Source organism: Pempheris klunzingeri, chromosome 14 (assembly GCF_042242105.1).
Source record: "Pempheris klunzingeri isolate RE-2024b chromosome 14, fPemKlu1.hap1, whole genome shotgun sequence".
In the NCBI taxonomy this organism is placed as follows: domain Eukaryota; kingdom Metazoa; phylum Chordata; class Actinopteri; order Acropomatiformes; family Pempheridae; genus Pempheris; species Pempheris klunzingeri.
Genome location: NC_092025.1, coordinates 3,271,200 through 3,298,764, shown reverse-complemented (window position 1 = coordinate 3,298,764; position 27,565 = coordinate 3,271,200). Strand labels below are relative to the sequence as shown.

The 27,565-nt window shown below is 40.4% G+C and overlaps 1 protein-coding gene across 1 annotated transcript in view; it reads right to left on the bottom strand.

Annotated features, from left to right (window-relative positions):
• LOC139213253 (protein turtle homolog B-like) overlaps positions 1-27,565 on the bottom strand; it is a 105,426-nt gene that overhangs the window by 45,650 nt on the left and 32,211 nt on the right. Inside the window, exons 3-5 of the mRNA XM_070843910.1 lie at positions 15,990-16,136; positions 7,318-7,469; positions 2,859-2,976 (exon numbers count right to left, since the gene is read on the bottom strand). Coding sequence (XP_070700011.1) covers positions 2,859-2,976; positions 7,318-7,469; positions 15,990-16,136 — 417 coding nt within the window. The remainder of the gene's footprint in view (positions 1-2,858; positions 2,977-7,317; positions 7,470-15,989; positions 16,137-27,565) is intronic.

The window sequence follows — 27,565 nt, the reverse complement described above, 5'->3', positions numbered from 1 at the left end:
CTAGGCACACAACTGGAAGTGAGCATGTCTTCGCGACTTTGATTCCAATCATTCTTGTGAAAATCAAACTATGACCACGATGATCATGACCACTCAGTTTTGTTCATCTGGGGCAGTAATTTTAAATTAAGATGGAATGACATGTTTGTTGCTTTGTCATTCATGCTCTTTGGTGAGGCAAATCAAATCTAAGGTTGTTGTACAAACACGCATTTGATAATGGATTTACTTTCAATTTCTGGGAAAAACAATTAGTGCCTTTGCACACTGACGCGTACATGATGTGGGACATAGTAGACAATAAATGATTCATTTGTTAAATTGTTTTGATTTTGTGGCGGCGCGTGGCCTGATACAGACAGATAGTTTTAGTTACAGGAGCTGACATTTCACTTAGAGCTGGAGGCAAAAAAACTTGCCCATCCTCTGATTCTTTTTGCTCTGTAGGCATCTATAAATAATAAGCTGCTCAGTCGTATGAATACAATTGTTAAGTTCCATCTAGTCTTAAATTTCCCTGCTGTAACATGGGCATGTTAGTCATTCCCAATCTAATTCCAGTATAATCTAGTCCCACTCCGAAACATACAACTGCATCATACACTATTTAAATTCTACTCAGTCTGTTGTGTTCACATGGATGCGATAGCACACTGGAGGGATTAGCTAGCTGATATCAAAAGCGTTGTGACTGTTTTACCCCAGCAGGGAGAAGATATATTTAGCATTAACACATTAAAAATGAAACAATATTAAATTATATTTCGAGAAACGCTTACACTTAACACTGAATACTATATTGTTGGATTGATGCGAATTATAGTACAGACATTCATTGTCCCCAGAGGATGACTGGTACTGATTGGTGACCCCTTAATCTCTCCTCTCCTATCACCACCCCACCTTGATTATGAGTGGGTGTCTTGTCAGTTTTTGGATGGATTGCCATAACGTTCATTACAGACATTCAGGCTTCGCTCAGAATGAATTGTAATCACTTTGGTGTTATCTTAACTTTTCATCTGATGCCACCAGCAACAGTTTAATTTGTCCAGCACTAACAGACTAAAGTCGATGCCTGCTAATCATCAGCATGTGCCCGCTAACCGCAAAGCTTTGACTGCAGCTCCAGCAACGCATTGCTGTGTGATCTTGTGTTTTTGTTCTTGTTTGTGCCCTTAGTCTTGTTACACTTCTATTTCTACATTTCTTAATAAGATACAATGTGTACCTATGATACCTACAGTACACATTATACCAGCTAAACAGCACCATGTCAGCATTGTCATTGTGAGCATATAAGGACACTGATGCTGTAGACATGGCTTAGCCTTATCAAGTGGTCATTCACACTTTTAATATCTTTTTTCACATCAAATGATCTACTTAGGTACTTGATTAAGACTGAGCACACTATGGTTTGGAGGCTCACATAGTTTCTGTTCTTGGTGTCCTTCCTGGGTTATAGGTCTGATGGCTTGCTGTGAACTATATTGATTTGATTCAAACATCATTTCTACTGGATTATTGTAAAAGAGAGAAGAAAAGAAATCTGCTCCATAGTTCTTAATTATAGAAACTATTTTCTTATCTCTATACTTCTACTCTTCCAAACAACTCTCTATTTTATAACTAAGCCCTCTCTTCCTCTTTGCACAAAATGTTCCTTGATACACTGAACTGACTAAAAACAGACAATGATAGTGAAACTACTTTTGACTCTACAAGCAACTGTAGCAGTCTAAATGCAAATTGTCTTGTAAATTTGCTTCACATCATTTAAATGTAAATTATTCTATTAAAGGTGAAGCATTGCACTGTGGGATTTTTATCAAAAGTGGTGTACATGCTTTAAACAGTTTTTAGAATGATGGAATTACTTTTTAAATGTGGGGAAGAAAAATATAGAGAATGACAAGATGCTTATTGGAAGATCAACATGAGTTGTTTTTGTGTCATAAACTGCACAAAATTGAAAAAGTGCCCACAGAGGGAAACGGTCATGTTAGCTGAGTGTAAACTGATAGTAGCATCTATTTATGTGGTCAGTCGCATGGATTTTAATAACGTGCTGATAAAGTTTGAAGGGAAACTAGTGCAAGCTTTATCAGACTCTTCAATTAGATTTTGTTTAGTTTCAGTGTGTGACTTAGTGACAGCTGATAGAGGTGCAGACTGATGCTTTTGCTTGAGTTATGCATTGCATTAACACACATTAAGCATACATGGGTGTGTGGAGCGTCTTTTCAGAATGTCAGCTATTGAAATAATGTCATGTCAATGTCATCTTCTCTAGCTGACAGACAAGTTGATGTCTGTCGACGTAAAGCATGTAGTAAAAAACATTTTGGAAATGCGAATACTCCATTACCAAATACAAATTCACCTCTTCAGCAAGTTGCTCATTTTCTGAATCCTGAAAAACACCCTTAACACAAAAAATAAAAACGAAAAATACAGAAACTGTATTAAATCCAGATCACATCAAAGAAAGAAACAAATAAGATTTTCTTAAAATATTCTTTCATCTCCCAAAGCACCACTCCTTAGGATCTTAGGTTTCTATTTCTAATTATATTCTCTACATCCCACAAAATTGAATTAGATCTCTTTCCCACATAAAGAGTTCAATCAAAAAATACTGATTCCTGAGTGGTGAGTGGAGCGGTATCCAAAAACAAGTCCACCTTAAAAATTCAGCCTTCAAAACATCATGAGGTACAAGGCAAGTTGCTGCTGAAATGAGCTTTCCTTCATGCTGTCTGAGGATGAGAGCACATGGGATGATGGACAATACTATCGTTTTATTAAAGAAGTTGTGTAGAAACACAAACAGCAATGCATACACATGCATCTACCTTGTACTAGCAGCCGTGTGGTGTGAATGGCCTCTCCCTGGGGGCTGAAGGCTCGACATGTGTAGGCCCCACGATCCTCCCGGGTAATGGATAGCACCGTCAAACTCCCATCAGACACCTGAAAACACACACATAAACGCTGAACTATTTAAAGCCTACTTTAAAAGTGGACTTTAATGGCAAGAGCCCGTAAACAACAAACCTTTTATCCACTGGCCACGAGCATTTCCACATACAGTAAATACACACACACACACACAAGACATTTTGAGAGCAAATACAGTTTTTAAAAGTTAAACAAAGACATATTGGTATGCACATATTTCCACTGCATGACACATTATTATTTTAAACATCATATAGCATAATGTTAGGCACTGGCAAGGCACCTTTATTTGTATAGTAGCCTACCTTCAGACACCGTGGCAATTCAAAGTGCAACAACAGTTAATTTCAAGATCAATTGCAAAGATCCATTTCAAAAACAAAATTGAATAGATTGAACAGATTTTATGCATGAAATACAAATAACAATATAATAGACCAGAAATACAGTTATAGTGCAGTAAAAAGATGCCCTCAATTTAATAAAAGTATTAAGTTCAGTAGTGGAACCAATCAATCAAAGGTGCAGCAGAATTGTGGGTGTTAACAAAGTTTTTAATTTGTTTTTTGAAAAAATAAATAAATAAATGAAATGAATTTAAGCTCATCAGGAGATTTGTTTCATCTTTGTGCTGCACTGTGGCTACAAGCAGCGTGTTTGGTTTTGACCCAAGGTATGGTCTGAGAGACCCGCTGGGTTTTTTATTTTTCAAGCATAACTGTATTTTGGCCCAAGTTGTTAGGTGATTTATAAACCAGTGGCAGTACTAAAATCTATTTCATAACTAACTTGAAGCCAGTGCAAAGATTCAAGGACAAGATTAATGTGCTCAGTTCTCCTGGCTCTTGTTAGAACTCTCGCAGCAGCAGAATTTACTGAAGTTGCGTGGCTGTCTATTTGTTGATAACAAGACAAGAGACAATTACCTGCTGGAAATAAGGGCATGAATGGCTCTCTCTAAATCTTGCCTGGACATGGCACCTCTAATTCTTGCCCTTTATTGAGATGATAAAATGCTGAGTGCCTTCAAGTGGCTGATGTAGCTCAGAACTGAGTCTATTCAAACACTAACATTAGTAACTTGGAACTTGTCTCTATAGTTCTGAAATAAAGTTGAGAAATGACTGTGAATCTGTATTGAACTGAATGAAATGTGAAATGTAATTGGATCCAGTTATTTAAGTACTCGAAACAGTGACACAGTGAGTCTAAAGGACCATAGTCATTTGGTGAGATAATAAATGTAAATGTAAATGTTGTCTGCATAGCTATGATTAACAATGTTGTTATTACACATAATTTCACCAGGAGGGAGCATAAACAGTTTGAAAAACAGAGGCCAAAGAATGGAAACCTGGGGAACGTCACCTGTCATGACGATGCACTCAGATTTATGATCACCAAGGACAATAGTCCCTGCTTTCACAGTACAACCTAAACCAACTGCGGCCTGAACCAATTCTGTTCTTCTTTGTCACATGACCAAATGTGTCCAAACCCACTGTTTGCACTGTACTAGTAAGAAATTGAAAAAGCGTGCCAGATATTGGAGAAGGTAAATGGAGGTGTAGCTGGAGAGTGAGCCGTAACAGCTAAAACTACCTGTACAAGAAGATCAAGAGAAGAACAGAAAGAGGGAGGCCGAGCCTAGATACAATGAAAAGTTGACATTGTTTGTGTAGAGCTGAGCATATTGCAGAACTGGGTAGATGGTTGGCCAGTGTAACTATTTATTTTGATTGGATGAATAAAAAGGTGTGATGTCAGCTTCTTTTTGTATGGTTTCTTTTAAGAGCAACTCCGCAGATTTTACAATTGATTAAAGCCTTTTGTGGTCTAATCTGATCAGTGTCCTCAACTGATTTCACTTAAGTCAACGTCATTTGGGGCTGAAGATTAAGAATTAGTTTAAAAATGAAATAAATCTGGGGTTGGAGTTTGGAGAAAGAAGTGAGCTTACCAGACCTCTGGAGCCCACTCCCCATCTCTGCTTGTGGGTAGCTGCTCCAGGCTACATTAGCAGCAAATAGCATAAAGCAAACATGTCAAACTCAAGAGATAATTTCATGTGACTATTAACAATGGCCCGCTGGTAAATAGCACTCCTACCACTCATACTACAAATCCCACAATGCACTGAACAGCTGCCGCGCTAGTCAAGACCCGTGCAGCAGGTGGGAGGCAGAGTACCTGTTTGTTGATATTGGAGGTAAACCCGTGTGTGCCGTAATTAAAGAATATAACATAAGACGGCTCTATGAGACAAAACATCAGGATAAGTACAAACAATTATTTTACATTTGATTTATTTTGTTGAGGAAAAAGTTGTTGACGTTTGGCTGTTCAAATTCATATTTCTGAATAAAACATAGTCTAAGTTTCGGGCCAAACAGGCTTAACATTTATTGAACAGTCTAAATGTGACTGTGTTTTGAATTTGAATTGCCCCTACTTTGATTAAGTTTGACACCCCTGGCATAAAGCATAAAGCTAAAGTCTGTCTGACTGCTGTACTGTCTGAAAGGAAACATTAAGCCCTTGACTTTCCTGCCCACAACACACACACACACACACACACACACACACACATACATACACTTACTTTTCAATCTATTTCCTCAAACTAAACCACCACATCTGACAGCAGAAAGCACAGCATGATGCAGCAGCTTTTTATTTACATGTGACTTGACTTGTGTCTTTGCTGTGTTCAATTATTCAAATTCAAGCATTGTTTGAACTCAAATCCATGTTTATATTTATTCACATAAAAGTGAATAGTGCAGGCTTAAAGTGTCTTCAGCACAGATCTCCAGTTTTACAGTTTCTCACCAGTCAATAGAAAAATACAATATAGTATGTTGACTTGGGGAAACCTGCTTGAACGACTTGAGCAGTTTGTAGATATGCTGTATAACTCTCCTATGAACAAAGCCCAGTCATTTAAATAATTGATCTAATGTGGGGGAGTCAATTCTATTCCTACATGTAGAACTCAGCACTAGATACTGTACAGCATACACTATTAATACAAATGATATAATACAAATACAAATTCTTAAAACTTAAACCAAACTCTGCCATACAAAGTGTGCAAACAGTAAAAAGATTGAAAGATCCCAACTGCAATTACAATTTATTCACTTGCCTGCTACACTTACAGTGGGATCCACTTACAGTAACTCCCACAAGGATCATACTCACTAATATATTCAAAGATTCTCCAGGAGAGGAGATCCTCTCCTCTTGTCTCTCTCTGCCTTGTGTGAATGGTGAATGTTTGCATCTTCCCAAGTGTCCATGGTGGAGAGGAGGTGTTGTGGCTCAGGTCCTGGTCTGTATGGCTGCACCTGGAACTTGCTTGACATCCTTGCGGATCTATACTCTTTGTGCATGTTTACAATCTATATATTGCCATTGTGACGACCCCTACTATTACCCAGCAGTGTCTGTGTATTGCCATGCATTGCAGTAAGTTGCTGCGCAGTATCTTGATTAGTCCATCCTAGTGACTGAAGTTTCTTTATGCATCTCACAAGATCCATACACTATCTCATCCCTGTGGTGCTCCTACACTACTAATACCATCGGTATTCATGCTCCATACTTTGTTAATATTCATTTGATCCATTAATTTGTTTGCTTCTGTTAAATAAGTGACTTGTTAAACAGTCAATATGGTGTGTTTCCCATATTTGTCATGGCCTAAGAGCCAGGTTATGATCAGCCAGTTATTTTCCATATTGTAATTTTGCTGTTTTGGTCAATTCATTTATTGCATGTCTGTCCGATCTGGAAGGGGGATCCCTTCTCTTTCTGAGGTTTCTTCCTCTTCCCCTGTTAATGGGTTTTTTGGGCAGGAGTTCTTCATTATCTGAATCAAGGGTCTAAGGATAGAAAGCGTCATATGCTGTACAGCTCTTAGATCCTGCTGGGAGGCGAAGTCATGGGAGGTCGAGCACAGCCAACTTGAGAATGCCCAGGAGATAAAGCTTCTAGCTTCAAATTTAACTCATAATTCATCTTACCATTCTAAGTGGACCAAGCATGCAGCAGGGTTCATCAGATGTAGTGCAGAAAGTTACCCATTTAAGTTACAAAATGCCCAAAACCCAATCCTTCCATCTGAACCGGCAGCGAGAAGATGAAATTCCATCTAGATCATTTAGGTCCCAAGAGTAACCACAGCACAAGAGTTTACCCATCCACACAGTAGTCTCATTAAAATGAAGGAGGAGGCTGCATTTTTACACACAGCACTATTGTCAGTCTGCACACAACCTGAGTCAACGATAGCAGAGGAGTGACATGATCAATAATCAGATAACAAATAGACATTACATAGTTATATACCTTATACTTGGCACTGCTGACCATGAGGCTGCCTTCCCGCAGCCAGCTCACCGAGGGTTTGGGGTTGCCGAAGGCTGTGCAGGTCAAAGTGATGCTACCCCCCTCCTTGGCCTCTACGTACTGAGGTGGTGTATCTGTGAATGTGGGGGGGGCTGAGGAGTTGCAGGATAAGGAGAAAAAGAATAAACAAGGACATGTTAGAAGCGTTTCAAAAGGATCAAGCTCAGGTAGAACTAGGAAAGGTAGAGTTTTTTTCTGTACACTCGTTTTGTTCCAGTTGCATACTGTTAGCAGTGACAAACTGCATGCAGCTGATGCAGGTTGGTATTCTGAGTGCCAAGATTCCTTTGAAATATACATGTTTGAAGATAAGGTTGAACAATCATTGCAGATATCATTTTACCCAGCATTCAGTGAGCCCCTATACAATATGCCCACGATACATTTTTCTCAAAATACGATACACATGTGAGACACTGGCTGTAAAAGTGGAACCAATACTTAACTGGGTAAATCATTTACTGTGTGCTGCTCTGTGTGTGATGACCCTGGTATATTGTCCCAAGAGTGTGCAGCTTTGACTCAGCAAAAGGGAAGCACAGAACAGTCTATGACATCTGCATTACTGCTGCTGTAACTATAACTGATAACTATTTTCCTAACAGTTACAGTGAGAACAACAAAAACGCACCAGCATTTATAACATAATGTGTTGTACAAAATACTGTGTTTTTTATAACACATACTGGTATGGGTTCAAGGGGGATCAAGGATGCTTTCTACTTCCACAGAACTCACAATGTTCAAGTTGAAGGACTTTTAAATTGCCTTAGAATGTAATAATAATGTGGGGAGGTGTATTTAACTGAACATAGTAATGCAGGGAGCTGAGCTGAGGCAATTATTACTTTAGCTCTTACTTCTGTTTTCTAGGAGAATGCACTGAAATCTTTAAAGGTATGTTCTTCCTTGGTAGCAGGAATCCTCTCAGTCCTCCTTTGAGGGACCAGCTGAGCGTGCATAATAGCAGGAGACCGGCCAATCAAACAAACTGCCAGGGGACCACTCAATAATGCATGTGTGTAAACCGTTGTGTTGCCTTTGCTATTTGGTTGGTTGCACATGTCTCAGAGTCCACAATTTTTGAGTTGCACCAGCACAAAAAATAAGACAATGAGAGCAAGGTAGCACCTGAATGCTTGTCAGTGAACTGAACAGGACGAGGAGCTGCGGAAATAACATGAATGGCGTTTACTCCTGGTGCTGTGAGTGCACCCTTACACCAACAGGGCATGCTCTTGCATTTATATCCAAAACACACACTGACAAACAGCCTTCATGGTTGCAGTGTTAAACACCAATGCATAGACACATCTGTCCCTGGGAAAATCCTTTCTGCAGCAGCAACAGCATTTTAATAGACAGGAGAACTTGTTCTTCTCCATCCTCAACAACACAAGTTGGTTAAAGTTGAAGTTGCAATGTTTTTTCATCTGATTCTGTCTTCCAAACATCTCCATTGAGATTCGACCCTTAAATTAAATACACACAGTATAGTAAGGGCCGACAGATTTATCTTCTTACTATCTAATAACTAACCCATCTGAACTAAACTGCAACTAAAAGTTTCTCACAATGCCTTTTAGGGCTTTTACACAATTGAGTGATGGGTAGTGATGTGCCAGGCATGCTGCATTTCATAAAACCATTTTTCAAAATCCTCTTTAGCTCAGAGGCCTTCTAGATTATATGGAGGGATGATCATACGGGACAATTGGCACGTCCTTCTATCAAAACATACTTATGCTGTGTTTTCTAACCATCCCACCCCCCATTAACCTGAACCAACCCCATTCGATGAGCATGCATGTATTCTCAGCGATCCAATACAGATTTTGTTTGGTCATAATTCCTGTTTTGATATTCTCAATCTAATCACTTTAGGACCAAAGCTGATCTGCTTACATGTGTAATCCTGTAGCCTCTCAATTGCTAACATGTCATTCCGTCTGCAGCCATAAGCTCAGCCATAGTGCTAATTCCATGCCACATACTTTACCACACTACAGAGATGGTGATGCAACTTCTTAGAGACATTTATCCCCATTTATTACTTAGTCTTTTGAGTGAATATAACAAAACAGCAAATGTGTGTAACCATATGCTGGACAAAATGGTTTTATGTTTAAAAACCTGTTTGTTTTTCCACTTTCAATCACCAGCTGACTTTATGGTCCACTGGGAGCAAGAACCTTTAAGAACCTTTTTAGACATGGTAGAAGATCTGGAAGGAAGTTCGTGTCAGGTCAAATTGAACTTTCTTCTTAGTTCTTAATGATTACCTTTAATTCTGCAGATTATCTGGAAGGTATAAATGACCTCACATCAAAGTCTGATGTTTTGATATATATATATATAAACAATGCATATGGAAATACCTATATAGCACTGTGGTTAGCACTGTTGCCTCACAGAGGTCACTATTAAGGTCAAGAAGGTCACTATTAATGGCAAAATGGTCAAACTGTGTGGCGGATTACCTTTTACAACCACATTCAAGGTCCCTGCAAATTTATTTATAAATTACTACATACATTTAAGTAGAGTGACTGTGTGTTATATGTAATAAGATTGTTCTAAAAAAAAAATTCTGGAGGATGCAGTCAATCTTGACTGCATCCTGTCATGCAAAAAGCTACATTAATGAGATGTGATACATAAATCCTCTATGGCAGTAATTATTATTAAAAGTAATAACCTCTCTTTATTCTACAAGGGTATTTGTATTCATAAACCACCGTGTGGTTTGTCTCTGGTAGTGTGTGAGATTGGCTGATAGTAAAAGAGATGTTGGTATTCCCTTTGGCCATTTTCTGATAGGGCTGGGAATACTCATGCTGAGCTGAGCTCTAGCCAACCACCATTTAAGACTTACTTTCATGGTGAGAGCGTTTTTCCACAGCACAGCAGGATGACAGCTCTTCCATGTCACCACAGTCAGCATCATGTCAGGCCACCCAAATATGAAACTAGTGATGGTGAAGCGCTACACAATCACCAAGCATCACAAAGAATACATTATGATTCTCCAACATATTCAAATAAAATAGGTGCAGTAATTTGTTCAATTTATGATCATTAATGCAGCATTTTGCCTTGGTGGTTTGGACGGTCCATTCAGGGCTATGTTTGTTAATCTGACAGCACTTGGGATAAACCGTGGCCAGTGGTCACGTCTATATCTGTTTTTAGACCTTGACAAGGAGGGGGCACAATGATATTTTTATCCCCTTTTCCTCAAAGACCTCAACCTGTGCAGACAAGGAAGGAAAAAGTGTGTGTACGTGTGCTTGCAAGTGCCAAACCTCATAAGGCAGATAGAGAAAGGGGCTCTTGTGCAGTATACAGGCACTGCAGAGTTCTGCTGCAGAATACTGGGATGGCAAGCGGGAGGATGTGCTGAAGCTATTTTGGGGGGAGCAGTCGAAGACTAACCCTGGGAGATATGAACCTTGCTTCTTTGGCATCACCTCATGCTGGATTGGGGCCTGCACTGTGGGGGAGAATGAGGGAAACAGTGGGAGTCTAAATCATCTTAGAAGGAAAAAAGGAGACCGTAATGTCCCAAGAAGCCAGAAATGGGGATAATGTCCAAGGGACTGTGTGAAGTTACAGTGATGCTCTTCATTTTTCCATACATCCATTTTCTCAACTGCTTTGCAGGTAAAACTGTGGAGGGCCCAAACTGCCAAAATAAAAAATTAATTAAGAATTAATGAATTAACATGCAATTAAATACATCAAAAATAACATTAAAAATGAATTCTGATGTCAATCTACATTTATCTTACATATATCCTATATTCCTGTCTCTATACGAACTGGAATGTTGACTGTGTTCTCACAAGGACCAGAAATGATTGCGTGAGCTCAAGACACAAACAGGCCTCAGTGAGACATGAACACTTGTTTTTATAGTCATGCATAGCTCAAGTGATGCCAACACAGACTAGGCAACATACCATTTCCTGTTTTCAACCAGAGCGGTTCGCAGGAGGAAGAAGATGCGTCCCTAACTGGTTTTTTTTCCTTATAAAAGGAGGCCATGTTAGATTGTATTCATATCCTTATTGGTCCAATAAACATCTCCTCTCTTTGTACAAGAAGGCTACGTCTTTTATTTGATGTTACCGCAGCTGTGACCACCAGATTCCACAACATAATTGGTGTTGTCGGCAGGATTTATAAAGAATACGACGTGGTCCGCTGTGCTGAGACCTGGGGCGAAAATCCAACAGAAAAATAATTTGATATGTGCAGTTCGCCTACATCTAGGTACAGTAGGTAATGTCCAAAATTCTCCAAAAAAGAACCTTTCAGTGATTGGTTAACTGATTAAGGGATGCAGAGACGCTTGTGCAGATGAGTAATAGTGCATGATAGGTCAGGGCGGGCCTTTGTTGACTTTAGGAAAAAGTCAGAGGCAGGAAGCTCATAAGCATTTAGAGAAAAGCCCTGCCCTGGGGTCTGTGTTTTGTTTTGAGAATAAATAAGGCAACTCATTCGCACATAGTAAATCTAAAACCCTTATAGCTGGCTCTTCCATGGGCTCAGAAAGGCAACAACTTTTCACCTATAGGTTGATGCACATCTGAGTGCATAGATTGACTATACTGTACTTGCCTTGCTCCCACACTGACCAGGTTCAAAGAAATGGCTGCCTGCAGTCAGGAGATCACTGGAGAACTACGACACGTACCTAATCTAGCACCCTCAGGCATTCAGGACTGTTTTACAGTAGTGCTGAGCTTGAAAAGGGGCTGATGGTATGCCGCATATAGCGCATGTAATGTTAATATTAATTCATTCATTGAGGTGTCTGTTTACTTCTTTATTTAGTTCTGATTTAGTCCTTTAGTCCTCCATAAAAATGCATAAATGTCTAATAGCAATATATTTAATACAACAATATGAGGTCAAACTATTCCATGCAATAACTGGTCTGTTATTCCTTTCATTCAAGCAACTGGGCTGCACAATAATTACATCATTCTTACAAGCACATTCTCTGCTTATCCTGTTCTCCGCTCACCCTGTGTTGGGAAGACGTCTGAAGGCGATGTAAATTCACAGGAATGATGCATAGGTGTCAATTTGTAGAGGAGAAGCATCAGTGTGATACAGCACTTTCACCCACAATCTAAATGCATCTCACCCAGTTTCTAAATGCATCACTTACTTCTTCACTGCCAACAAGGCTGAGAGCTAAAGTGCTCAGAGTAATCACTGACAACCACTGATGTTTGACAATGATAGGAAGAGGTGGATTGCAAATGGGGATCTATAAATAGAAGCACTGCTGGAGCTCTGTTCAGCATGAGTATATAGCAGGGACCTGAACCTTAAAGATTCTGTCATGGAAACTCCTAAAAAATACTAGCCACAGTTAAGCCTATGCTCCTGGTTTAAGACTCAACACACTCATGACATTAATGCCCAGTGATGAGAGGTAGGTATTCACAGGCATGATGGGAGTCACAGGTAGTACAGCTTTACCGCTGAAGGATGTACAGCAATGTTGTAAGTACCAGCTGGTTCACTGTGATTGCATAATATGTACAGCCTGCCAGCACTGTATTATTCACTATATTGACAGAAACTGTGAGGTGCGGATGTTGAAGCTTGGGTGGATTCATTCACTCTAGATGAGACCTCGTGAATCACATTAAGCCCCATAAAAAGTAAAGCCGAAGGAGAAAACATAAATACTTTTTACAGTTTCCTCCAGCTCTGTTTCACACAGCCCACACCCCCCCAATGGAGCTCTTAAGGCTTGACCATTCATCTTTTCAATTCCATGGTCAGATGCGTGTACATGCTCAGTCGACCACAAAGAAGCTGGGCCTGTATTTATCAAACCACCTAAAGCTACATTTTGAACATACTCTTAAGAATACAAGCTAATCCAATCTCATACAGCTTAGAAACACTTATAAAAACTAAAACCCAGATACTAATGCTACTAATTAATACTAAAACTAAATACTAATCGAGAGATCTGCAACGGTATTCTGAGTGTAGAAAATAGAATAGGTCACAATGAATGATATGTCACCAGAAACAGTAGATCAGGATAAAATACTTTGCAGTGACTTTCCATCCCATTTCAATGTCTGCATCCATCAATGTGGAGTTTATTTCTCCTTATAGTTTCTCTGATTTCAGCCTATCTTGTACTATTTTATCCCTATTTATACATATAGTGGTTGTTGTGAATTTCACGAGTTGATTACTGCTGTATATATCATGGATTTCATATTAATTCACAAACTTCAACAAACAAACCATACATGCATATTATTCTTTGAGCAAAGAAAGGCCAGAATGAGATAATTAGCCATTTAAAGCATCCTGAAGTTTGATATTTGATATGGGCCTGGTCAAGCGTCTCCAAGGTGACTCCACCGTGACTTCTACAGCCACAGATCATTTGACTCTGCACATACTGTACATATGACGGTACATTCACCACGATGATACAGAACATACCACAGCTGTCATGGAAGACTTGGACAACCTGCTTGAACTGCTTCTGCCTGCCAGCCAAGCACAAGTGGGAGTTTCTCCTGCTGAGCTGCATGTGCATGACATCAGCAATCAGGAAAGTGGCAAGGCTCCCCAGAGGCCCTCCCCAGGTCCATTGCTGTACATCTCTCCGTCAAAGGACCTCTGTTCCACTGAGCTTTTTACCCAGCTGAGGCAGCTGCTGTCACACAGCCACAGCCACCTCCTGCCCTCCATATGAACCTCCCCCTCCTGCGAGATGCTTCAAATGTGACAATAAAGAAGAATTCTGTGAAAGTTGGCTTGAATCATATGACGATGCTGCACACTTAGGGCTGGTCCACCATCACTGTTACACAGCCAGGATGGTGAGCGTGTTTGCTATTGCCTGACTGTTGAGTGGTCACCACTGCTGCGTGCAGGCATGCAAATAATATTCATTGGTTCAATCAGCGAAGAGTCTCCATCAGCCAGTTTTTATAAACCATCTTTGTTCATTCCACGTCGTAGGCTACTATTTTGAACCCAGCTACGTTTCAGTTTTATTGTTACACTGTAACTTTGCTCTCATATTGACCTCCTACACACACTGGCTATTTCCTACACTTCCACTGACATCTTCTCTTTTTCTTCTTACTGAATAACTGAAACACTAAAAACTCAGCCACAAATTCAATAGAGAGCGTATTTAATTTCACGACTATCTCCTCACTTAAACACATTTCCTACTCAACAAAAGCCACAGGGAGGACAAAGTGACGGCGGGAAGACATACAGGACATCTAATTTGTGAAGCCTTGTAGTGGGATTATGTTTCATAACTGAACTGATAAAATGAACCTGCAGTTCCACATGCCCAACAGTACTGCAGATTAAGATTTTGGAATATGTCTAAATACATATTTAAAGCACACAACTTTGGCTAAAGTTCAACTTTGGCTTGACATCCCTACATATAGAGACTTTAAATCATAGACTGACTCCACACCTCTGGCCAATGCTGACCTCAACATTTTGGGAAAACTAGCTACCCAGTCAGCTGTGTCCTGAACAAGACCGCTGAATGTCTGACAACTACAACTGATACAAGCGCTGCGGCTCATGTCTGATGTGGCACATTAAAGGACGGCAAAGGAGTGATAGACATAGGGGCAGAAAGAGAAAAGAGGCAGAGGAGGAAGCCCGAGGCCTTAAAAGACTTCTGGGAAAGAGAGGAGAGGCAAGGCAAAGTCAAACGGAACAAGAGCAATACTGATGAAACTGAGCTAATGTGCCGTGACAAAGAGGAGGTAGAGGGGGGTTACAGGACCGTATCTGGTGTGCCTGTTACCACAGCAACTACCATCATCATATGCTGTCTGATTAAGTGTCTAGATTAATGCTTGAGCTACCAAGTGAAGGCAAGAATAGTCTTAGTTTCTGTGAGAGAGTCTCATGAGTGTTTACACTCGTGTGGATTACTGATTTTACATTCAGGTGTTTGTCTGGTGCTCTTCTCCAGAGACACCATCAGTGACACAGCCTGCAGGGGGGGCAGTGTTTGGCTCAGGGACGACTTTGTCAATCTTCTAGTTATGACACAGCCAACATGAGGCCAGTCAGACAGCACAAACAATGAGTGATAATCCCTGTCAGGGATACTCTGGACCTTTTACTGTGGGGACTTTGACCTTTGACCTTGAGGTTGCTGGACAGTATCTACCCAGATGACTGTGGTGGGAAAACTTGACATTCATGTCCAGAAAGAAAGAATTTCTATTCTGATTCTATGATTAGTGCTGAACTAAATCTTCAGTTTTACAGGTCTAATACTGTATGTGCAAGTGTGTGTGTTTGCATTTACAGTGTGTAAGTCTTGAGGTGAATAGGGCCCTTAAAAAGTGAGGCCACTGCTGCTTATAACAGTAAAACTAATCATCATCATCATCATCATCGTTGTCAGTGAATCATTTCAATGGCTTGGTACTCTATGATTTTTACTAAAAGTCAATACACTCCATATATGTAGCTTGTACATGTCTGTTTCTCTACCACTATCTTTCCATCTTCTAAATCTAATGTTTACGGTGAGTAGTACAGTATGAATTATGCACACTGATGGTTCTTACCGTTCACAGTGAGATGAACCCAGCTGCCATTGTGGAAGGTGTCATACTGCTGCTCCAGCATCAGCACCTTACACTCATACCAGCCCTGGTCGTCTGAACGCACATTGTCTATCCGCAGGGAGGACTTGCCATGCAGACTGGCCCGGCCTGGTGGACAGAGAGGGAGATGAGGCGTCAGCAGAAAGGGATGTGGGGAGGTGAGAAGGACGGGAGGATTAGATTTAATGAAGGAAATGAAGTGAAGGAAGGAACAGGTGAGAGGTGAATGAATAAAGAGAAGAGAAACACCAGATGAATGTTAAAGAGAAGATCAACCTTTGAACAGTTGAGATATAAATAGGCAGGGAGTACACTGTGGTGTGTTAGCGTAGGTGTCAGGGTAACATCACAGTGCAGAAGACCCGTTTCTAACAGAGTCACACTGTTCATGTGCAACACAACATCAAAGTAGGATACCAACTGCAGTTGTATGTGTGTGGTGAAATCTGTCACTTAAGCCCTCGTGCGGCTGAGATGTCCTCATCTGCATGTGTGTGGCGATCTATTTTGGAGATGCACTGGGGCAAGGACAGGTCATTACTTCCTTTGAGGAGTGGGAAGTGGCCAACATGACAACAGCAGAGAGCCCTCTGGGTTACACAGGAGTCACAATCCGTCAGAACACATAGCTTTTGACTTGGTGAGCTCAGAGTCAGGAATAGCTGCTTTTTACTTTTACAGATCAAAAGCTGAAAGAGGGGGGATTGATGATGTTGCTCTTGGCAATCTGGCAACTGGATCATAACAGATGGCGACTGGCAATAAAGGCTAAACAAAGGGCTTTGAGGGAGCACACGCCAGCTCAAAACGTCAGCATTATCAAAGCCTGGCTATCCCTCATTAATCCCCTCGCTCTCGCCTATCCTCTCCACTTTGTGGGTATTCCTGACTAATTTTTGTTTGCCTTCCTAATCCTCTCTGCAGCATGACACACCAGGTAAATATATATCAGCGGCATTGGCGGCTGTCTCAGTGAGTTAAGGTAGACAGTAACAGTGATGTTTGTTCCCTCATCAGTGTGTGCGTGTGTGTGTGTGTGTGTGTGTGTGTATGTGTGTGTGTATGTGTGTCCTGGTTAGGCTATTTATATTTCAGATTATATTTGTCTCCTTTCTTGGCTGACTGGAAGGACTTGAGAAAGAGATGCCACATTACTTATTGGGTGTATTTAATATATTGTATACAGTATTCGAGGATCCTTCACTACCCACTGCTGTGTTTGTTCATGCACTACCTCCCCTTTGACTCCACTTCCATACCTCTTGGTGTGAGAATAAACAATCTGTCCAAACGGTACTCCATGTCCTTTTTGGACTTGACGTATTCCAGCATAAAAGTTAATAAATAAGAAATGGCACATGAGTGTAAGTGTATAAACACAGGCTACTATTCTGGCCATCATTTACTTATGAAAGCATGGCGGTGCCTCATGGTCAAGCATGGTGGCCTTCATTTTGTGATAACTAATTAACAGAAAAGTATATTTTAGCCTAGGGCTGTGCAATCTGATGATATATATTGTATGACGATAGAAAAACAGAATTTGATATTATTCTCACATTATTTGGTAATGTCACAAGTCACACTCTTTACAGCAGCATTTTGCTGTGCGCCCTTCTGCACGGCACAGATGCAGGCAGGACATTTGCATGAAGGCAACACAAGCAAACATGGAGGAGACTGAGCATGACACAGAGCTGAACAAGAGAAGGGCTCTGACCAGCCATGACAAAACAAGGACCTCATATGTATATTCTATAGATTACAGTTGAACATTTGCACAAAGGTTCTGAATAAAAGGAGAAATATCTGAGCAAATACGAAGTACGAAGTAACTTTTATTTGTCAAGTACGTACTTCAAGACATAACACAAAATAGGCCTTTCAGTGTGGTCATGAATACATGAATACTAGCTGTGTATTTATTGAATTTACAGAAAATGGGCTACATCGTGATGTGTATCGTCATCTGGAAATGAGCTTTTGGTCTTATTGCACAGTCCTATGAAGACAATGAAAGTCTGTGAAGTGTGTCCATGTAGAAGAGTTTGGAGCAGGGCTGTGGTGTAAAGCCAGTGACTGTAACTGTGTGTGTTCACTCCACAGAAATATCTGTATGTGGATTTATACCAGAAGTGAGCAGGTCCATAGCTGGACTTTCTAGCTGTCTAGACTACCTCAATGTTGTTTTCTTCTTCCATTAATATTTTTCAAACCAGAAAAATATAAGTCATAATGTTTTAATAAAATACCCAAACTAATCAAATAATAAAGCATGATTTATGTTTAAACCTCGCCTTTATAACCACAATTCAAGTAAGTAAAGACTGAGTCGAAGAAAAGCTGGGAAACTGTGAATGGTCCTGGTGGAAATGACCTGTATAACTGGAGGCCTTAACAGTGGAAGATAAAATATAGCCCAGTAGTCCATATTGCAGGACTTTTTTAAGGCCCAGCACACCCACACAAGTGTTTTTAATTACTCTGGCTGATAAGAGCTCCAGTCATGTGGGTGCTGGGTGGAGCTATGCTGGGAATGATGTCTCACTGACTAATATGAATGACAGAGGTGTTGATGGTCCCGCCCTAACAGATGGGATAAATGTGAGGAGAGGGAGGAAAGGTTAAGTTAAGCACAGTTTATAGACGCCCACGCAGAGAGGAGAGGTAGCACAGGTTAGGGAACACAAATCAGTGGTCTGATGTTTCTTGGAAACAATGTAATATGATGACATTTCTGAAGGTGTGTGAGAACATTTATCCTCCGTGGATTATCAGCAATCCTGCCACCGCTGTCAAAAGTAATGAGTACAGCTGACTGTGTGTGCTGTGTGCGTGTTCGTGTTTGCGCTGCTTAATTTCTGTAGATTCATCCTACCAATTAAATGGTTGACAAACTGTCAGTTTCAGTGATTAATGAAAAGCAGATGTCTAAATAATCTGCTACATCATTTTCGGGATCACCAGCTGAAATTCCTGCTCTTAATGAGCACCCAGGGTAGAAATACATCCTTCAAGCACTGCTCACACCGAATGCCAAACAATATCATATACCACATTCCTGATAACAGTGTACATTTACTACTACTACTACTACTAATAATAATAATAATAATAATAATAATAACAGTAATAATACATTTTAATTAAAGAACACTTTTTCTTCAAAGTGCTTTAAGGGAACAAAAACACAATAAAAACAAGACACATAAACATTAAATTGCATGTAAAAAAATAAATAGTTAAAGCCTAAGAGAAGATGCATTAAACGACAATAAAAGGATGTGTGTAAATAGTTAGAAATTAAAAGAATGTTATGTAGCTCCATTATTGGAAAGCCACAGTAAACAGTGATGTTTTAAGGCCTGATTTAAATGGACCCTTGAGGAACCCCACGTTTGCTCAGATTTAAAATTACCAATGGACACAAAGTAGTCCCTTTCCTGTAAGTAAGATTTGAACCAGTTTAACAAATGTGCCAGACAGTCCCACCCACTTTTCTAATCTGTCCAACAGCATTTCATGGCCAACAGTATCAAATGCAGCACTGAGATCCAACAAAATTAGAACGGTATTTTCAGAATGGTACTTTGCACCAGGAAGGTGTTAAGCTGCAGAAGAAGAAAAAAGAGAGTGCTGTTGCAGTAGTTGATTCTGACTGTGATGAAGGTATGGATGAGGGTTTCAGCGGCAGAGAAGGAGAGCGATGGGTGGAGGTGAGCTATGTTTGTGAGATGGAAAAAGGCAGTTTTGGTGATGCGGTTGATATGTTGTTGAAAGGAGAGAATGCTGTCAAAAATGACCCTGGGGTTGTGGCTGCATGGGCACTGGGACAGAGTGGAGTTGTTGATGGTGAGGCAGAAGTCCTGAGTGGTCTTCCTGAGGGATGTGGGACCTGCGTGTGGGATCATATCAGTTTTGTCGCAGTTGAGTTTGAGGACGTTTTCTTGCATCCAGGATTTAATTTCAGTGAGGCAGTTGGTCACGGTAGAGTGAGTGACACTAATGATGGATTTGGAGGAGATCTAGAGCTGGACGTAATCGGCGTAGCAGTGAAAGTAGAGACCATGGCAGCGTATGACCGAACCCTGCAGCACGCCCTGTGGCAGATGAGGAGGTGCAGTTGTTGATGTTGATGAACTGTTGTCCATTTGAGAGGCATGACTTTAAGCAGGAGAGGCCAGTGCCGGTGATGTTGAGGGAGGATTCAAGAAGAATATTGTTGATGGTGTCGAAGACTGCAGTGAGATCAAAGAGGATGAGAATGTTGAGGAGTCCCAAGTCTGAGGAGGGGAGGAGGTCACTGTTGACTTTGAGGAGAGCCGTTTCTGTGCTGTGTTGTGAACGGAATCCGGATTGAAATGGTTCAAACAGGTCCTTGGAGGAGGTTGGAGATGGGCCGGAAACTGCTCATATTTCTGGGTTGAGTCCAGGTTTTTTGAGGATGTGGGTGACAGCAGCCAGTTTGAGAGGGGGGGGGACTGAACCGGAGCTGAGGGAGGCAAGTTTACCACCAGTTGCTGACATGGCCTCTATGCTCTGTGCCCTCTAAAGTCACAACCTACGTCATCATCACAGAAAATCTCAGTGTTGCACCTAAACAACATCAGCAGCGTGATGCAGTCTTCACTGAATCTCTGCTATTTTGGAGAACTTAAATACAAGTATTAGTCCTTTATTTAACGTCACTAAGTTATGATTTGCCTGCTAGCCTGCGTTTTTAAAAAAGATATTTTACACAGGCTGGACTAAAAGCAGAAGAGTTATCTTGGTTGATCTAATATCATTTGCACAGCAACACATCAGTTATTTGTGCAGTTGGTACAACATTTTCTCATCTTTTCAGCAGCAGGTGCAGATTAATTTAAAGCATAGGCTGGCATTCTTCTATTTTTTGTTTCAATAAATCCCACAAAAAGATCAAAACCAACAATGAGTTAGTCTGTCTCTCAATACTTTCTGACTTCCCAAGGCTGTCTGTGACTCTCAGCCCAAACAAGTAATTGTTTAAAAATGACTTACAAATATGGTAGTAGTATAGTTTCTTTTTTGTAATAAAGCTCAGTTATTCTCAGTGTGTGTGTGTTAGGAACATGTCATCCACTGCAAAAGTGTGATTCACTGATGTGTTGTTAATAGTTTGACATCTCCTAACCTTTCCACCATACTTTGTCCTGCTTTAGCTGTGCACCCTAACCTACTGATATGCGAGTCTCAATTAGATTTCTGACCATCCAACTAACTTTATTTGATCTGCCAGGTACTGACTCTTCAGGTTCAACTATTACTGAGAGGACCTCTCTTTAAGCAAACATGGTTGTTAGTACATTAGTGCAGAAATAAGCACTTCTGAGAATTAAAATGAACAGAGACGTGTGCAGAAACAATGTTTCACCAGCCCTCACTTTTCTTCCTTCCATCCTCCTTCTGTATAGTGAAACACAGAATTTGCTTCTCACAAAGTACTACTGGCTACAAATGCACAGGACATCAGAGCATGCTGACAAGGCCGGACGGTGTGCAGTTTACAGGAATCCCCATTGTAAAACAATTAGTCAGTTTCAAAGAGCATAAAGCTGTCATACAGATAGCTTTAGTGTGGCTGAACAGAGTATAGTAACATCAATACTATCGTTGTGCCAGCCTTTATGACGGATGATGTCACCACCATGCAATCCAGCCCTTGCACCATATTTTTTGAAACAAAAGCATGGAAGAAGAAGTCTACATGAAGCCTAATTCACAGCTACCGCACTAGAACTTCCTCCTTATTTAAGAAAAACGAAACCATGCACAAACATTACATTGATTATCTCTTAACAGAATAGGTCAATTAGGTCTATACTTTAATAACACAAACTAGCAAGGCTTGCCTACTTGCCCAGGGCAAGTATAATGCTGCATTGGGCAAGAAAAGCTAGCAGCTGTTTTGCCAAACTGGGCAAGTATTTAAAAAATGTGTGACTACAAGTTCCTGAAACAAACTCATCACTTCTATTAGCACATGCGTTTGAAGAGAACTCTTGGGGGTACCGAGAGCTCAGGAAATTGACTTCAGGCATGTAGATTTCTGACCCACTTGTCCAACTGGGCAAGTGAAGCTTTGGGTGGGCAATCACAGCTGTAATGTACAGCTAGCTTTACACAAATCCTCCTGGAGATTACAAATCTTGTAGCTCTCGAGTCCTTTATGCTGATATAGTAAAGCCATGAGGGTTTAATGGTCTATTGCAGTGGTATGTGTTGTACACAAAGGACTGCAAGTGTGAGCAAAAAGGGGGAGAAAGGGGATCTTTAAGAACAGTAAGCACAGTGTCACCAAATGGTGTGTTTTAGGATGTAGAAATCTCTGGAGCAGGTTTACCATTTACTACTCCAATGATTTTATTGTAATATTCCTACAAGCTGAAAAATTGCACATAACCTACAGCTTTAATGTAATTTCAACAGTTAAATATGAACTCCTATTGACTGAGGTGAGAAGTGACTAAAGGACATTGGTGGCATTTAAAAGAACACACCACACTCTGTCTGACCTTGTTTTGTATTAATTCTGCATTAACTGCACAAAAACCCACTGTGGGCAAACGTCTTTAAAGTCAAAGGCAGTCTCACAAGTAAATTAAGAGTAAACTAAGAGTAAAAACCTACAATAGTAATCAATCATTTGAAAATCATCAATCATTTGAAACAGCATCCTGTTAGTTCTTTTTGTGAGGAATATGTACCTGTCTAACCTAACATGACATTCATTGTCCACATACAGCATGTAACAGGCCTAACACACTTGGCCAATGCCATCAGCATTTAGGCTCAACATGCCCACATCTCACCATGCAGATGAATCTAAATTATTATATTAATGGAACTTAAAACAAATAAAATACATATCAATTTACAAAATATACTCTTCTGAAGCCATGAGGTGATCGAAAGTCTAAATTCAATTCACAGTTGGAATATACAAAATACAGACTCCAGGCTTGAACTGTGCCCATGTCATAAGTGAAAAGAACAGTATGCCTAAGGCAGCAAAAGCAGCAGTCAGCAGGACTTTTGTTCATTGAAGTAATTGCAACACAAGTCCAGCTGTTCCTGCAATCTTGTTCTATTCAGTCAGTCCAGCCTGTCACAGAGCTCCACTCCTCATGATGGGTGTTAACTGTGATAAGATGAGAGGACTCGCCTCAAGTCCACAATTTCAGCTTTGCATGAGGTTGACTCTGGTGCTGAGGGTTGACTTGTTACCGATGAACTGGTGATGCAACTGCTACACTGTAGCTTACACAGATTCTCATACACATACTTCATGTTTAATTGTCTATAAGTATGAATATGAACCGAACGATCTCCATTCCATTCTCTTTTGGAAGAAGAAGAAGTAGTTCCATTTTCACTGTGTCTGAGTCTCAAACATTCTGCACAACTTTGACAGAAGAAGTGCAAAGCAGATTTATTAACTTCAGGGAATGTCTGCTGGGGCAAGTCATTTTAAAATGTCACCATTCTTCTGGACCAGCTTGGAGATCTTCCATGATGATAGGCGGCATTCAACAATGTAATCTTGGACCACTTCCTGCCATTTCTTTACTTTTTTCTCTGTCCCTCCATTTCCATTTTCATCTTCAATTTCTATTGCTTTCTTCCTGCCTGGCTATCAATTTATGTCAATCTCTTCCTCTCTGCACTTTCTCATGGAAACGCTTTATATTTGGTCGGCCTCTGCGACTCTCACAGATGTTTCCACCCTCTTCCTCTTAAAAAAAATAGGACAACGGCTGGTTTGAGACCAAGGGCAGACGGTTGTCTCGGAGACAGAGGCTCTGCAGTCGCCTCAACTCGTTAACCTTTGACATCATCACAGTCTGAAGAGGGCACAATGTAAGCTTCTATGTATTTCAGCAGCTTTGACCGTGACCTGTGACTTCTTTCCATGATGCAGTATCATAGTCACACGCAGCACAGTGGGGGAGGTTGGTGTACAGAACTTCAGATATTTCTGTGCTGCACTTTGAAGCAAAGAGATGTGGAGTCGCCTTGCCAGAGGCCTTTTAGGACTAAAAATGTCAGATGTTGCAGATTATGACCACAAGAGGAGTTTTAAAACAGCACAGAGACCAAGAAGAGGTGGTGATCAGTTAACTGCAGTCTTCACTGTATGTCATCGTCTCAAATCTTTGATACCGTCCAGCAATACATCACTGACATAAAATATAATTTACTATACACATAATTTATCTTTACCTGGGGCACAGTGAAACTGAGGTGAAAAACAGGTCAGGGCTGCGTTCCAGCTACAGACTCAGCTAACACAGTAGCACCAAAGTTTAGAGAACCACCAGACTCCATTGACAAAAACACTCATTTTACCGCACAGAACATGGGAGACGCTTCTTAGTTCAGAGCCAAACTAACTCATTGGTTCATTGATCAAGGTATTTCTGATTTTGTCATTGGAGTCTGGGTCAGCTGATGCAGGGTAAAGCGGTGAATATATTTTGTGTGCTGAGACTGATTTATTGATTTTTTTTAGGTAGGCCTTTATTTAGGGGCTAAAATAAGTTTTTCTGCTGCCCCCGTCCACAGCAGTGCATTGTCTAGTATCCATGCCAGGACTCTTGCATGCTTCCCCTGACTGGGAACGTACTGGCCGCCATCTACTGTAGGTAATACAGCGAGTATCAAAATACCCGAACTATACCTTTAAGTCCTCTTTAGAGAAAATACCTAGCCATAAGAATCTACCAGTTATACTTTCACTTTCATCAACATTATACACTTAATCCAATTGTTAGGCATAGCTTTCACAAATGTGGAGCACATGTTGAAATAAAGTGATCAAGTAACAGTGAACATTAATTTAATAGTTTCTGACTTCTCAGCTAACAAAACATGATCACATATTTAGACTGAGTCTTTGCATTTGAACTAGCTCGAACTTTAGTGACTTGACAATGTTGAAAGCTGAACCTTAATACCAGATTTCAAAGGATTTGGAATCAATAAGAGAATTTGAATAAAATGCTATTGAAACCTATTCCTACTTTTGCAAACAACTGTCTGAAGCTGAGAGGAAAGTTAGACGGCCACACAAGCAAAGACCGACTAAATCATGATGTGAACATGTTGTCCTCAGTTCAGGGGCCCAGGCCTGTTTCCATGTCTTTGTTTTGTCCATCAAACAATACTGACACTTCATGGTGTGACTGCTGTTGTTTTCAGTGACTTTGGGTTACATTGGTATTCTACTGCTCTTTTTGTTGTGGTCAGGATTCTGTAACTCTAACCACAGTTTCCAGAGCTCAGCAGGTTTTCCTGTCAGGTATTGGTGCTCCGTGATCTAATCAATGAGGACCAAATGTGTGAGGAGGCAGAAAGATTATACAGAGCTTCTGTATTTTTGCCAAAAACTTCCACTCTGTCGGACTATTTTTCTTCTTGCTGCAGCAGGCCGGTGGGAAGTAAAGGACACCTCAAAAAGTAACCTTTTTCTTTATCTGATGCAGACATTGGCCAATCAATCAGCTGGCTTTCAAACTGATATGATTGATGAGATTAGCACCTGCCATGTTAATGGTGTAATGTCTCTAATTATTTGTCTTGGACTCTAATCTGCACTTTCTTATAACACTTAAAACCGATAAGTAGAGAACTGTGGATATCATTTTGTGTTTGACACAATGGGACACAACAGAACAAACTGTAAGAGCAAATCCATCCATCCATCCGTCCGTCCAACCATCCATCCATTGTCTATACTGCTTATCCTTAAGGGTCGGGGGGGGGCGAGAGGTAGGGTACACCCTGGAGTGGTCAAGAGCAAATTCCTGCTATAAAAGAAATATTTCTTGGACTAACTTAGTTACCTTCTGTTAACCTCCGTTATAGAAGATGTTTGGGGAGCCACAGCAAATGAACATCAGATTATACACACAAAGACACATGATGAATCAACAACCACTCCACAGATCAAAGAGAAAATCCTGAAAAATCCAGGCCTTTTGCCACTGATAAATAATTCTTATGGTACAGAGTGAAAAGCTTTTTGTTGCACAAGACAGAGATCCAAATGATGATTAGTCAAATTATGAAAAACACAGTATTTGAGAAAACTACATAATTGGACAACGTCAACCTGGTTTTAGGAAAACTCACAGTACTAAGACCATGTCAGGAATGAAGAGAAACCAGGGGGGTTCTTAGTGGCGCTGCTCTTCGAAGGTCTGGTCCTATCTGCATAGGTATTGCTGATGCTGGGTCAGCTACAATCTGGGTGCACTGTAATCTCATCGATGGTTTAAACTGACATGATATCTATAAATAGAATTTTCTCCAACTGAATAGTGATAAGATAAGATGACACTAATCATAAGTCCACACAGTGCAAATGCTCAAATCCTCAAATTCTCTGGGTAAACTGTGTCCTTCCTGACCCTGACCGGTCCTGTCATCTCTGCAGTGGCTGTGTGCTAGCTGTCAAATTGATTTCAAAACCTTGCTAATTACTTCTAAAGGCCTGAGGATCCTAGCCAGGAGGTATTTGTGTGACCAGTCTCTGCCTTATGTTTGCCATCGCTGCATAAGAACCTCAGAAGCTTCTCTTCTTCTTGTTTCAGCACGGTGACAGAACCGTAGACTACCACTACCAATTTCTATGAGCCTATATGGATCAAGGCACAAGATAGAAATAAAATAATATCATCTCTCATCATCATTAAATTGTTATTATCATATAAGAAGGAAAAGCTGGTTTAACTCATTAGATTCTCTGAACATTTGGGGAAGCTACTTGCTTCCACATGAAACTAAGGAAACTCACATTTAATTTGTAACAACATGATTAACTGCATGATAGAAGCTCTTTGAATCAAACACATTCAAGAGAGGGGGGATTATTTCTAAAATTTGTGATGATCAGAAGAGAGGAAATCAAAAGCAGGCGAGGGGAAAATCCCTCTCACCTCCCCTGCAAACTTCACCTTGAGCACAACACATAAACAAAGTGAGGTGGAAAGAGCTGCTGCCTCCAAAGAAAATGTCATCTCATTAAAGCTGTCTACATTAGTTAGTAAGCATATTTATTACCGTCTACACTGGTAAGCACATGGCTGATCAAAGAACACACTGTCAGGAAGGTGATGCTTTAATGTCTTTGTTTAAACCCTTTTACCAAAACAGAGAGTGGAAGAAATGTATGAATGAGGATGTATGGAGAAGAACTCGTTCAGTGAAACCAGTGAAAACATGCTTACCACAGGATCAAACTGAGACAAATATCATGAATAAAATACTAAGTGGTTAAGTACAGTCACCCCCCCATTCTCCAATGCGGTGAGCTGAGTGTGGCAAGAACGTTGATGCTAAATATCATCTTAAGTACACACTCACCTAACACACAAAAAAAAACATTCGGACTAAACTGCAGTTATTTCATGTGGTGAATACAAACAGTGAGTTTGAATTTAAAGTCAGAGGTTAGAGTATCTTAAGCTTCAGTTATGTGACCTATAACACAGTGACACCTAATTATACGGGTG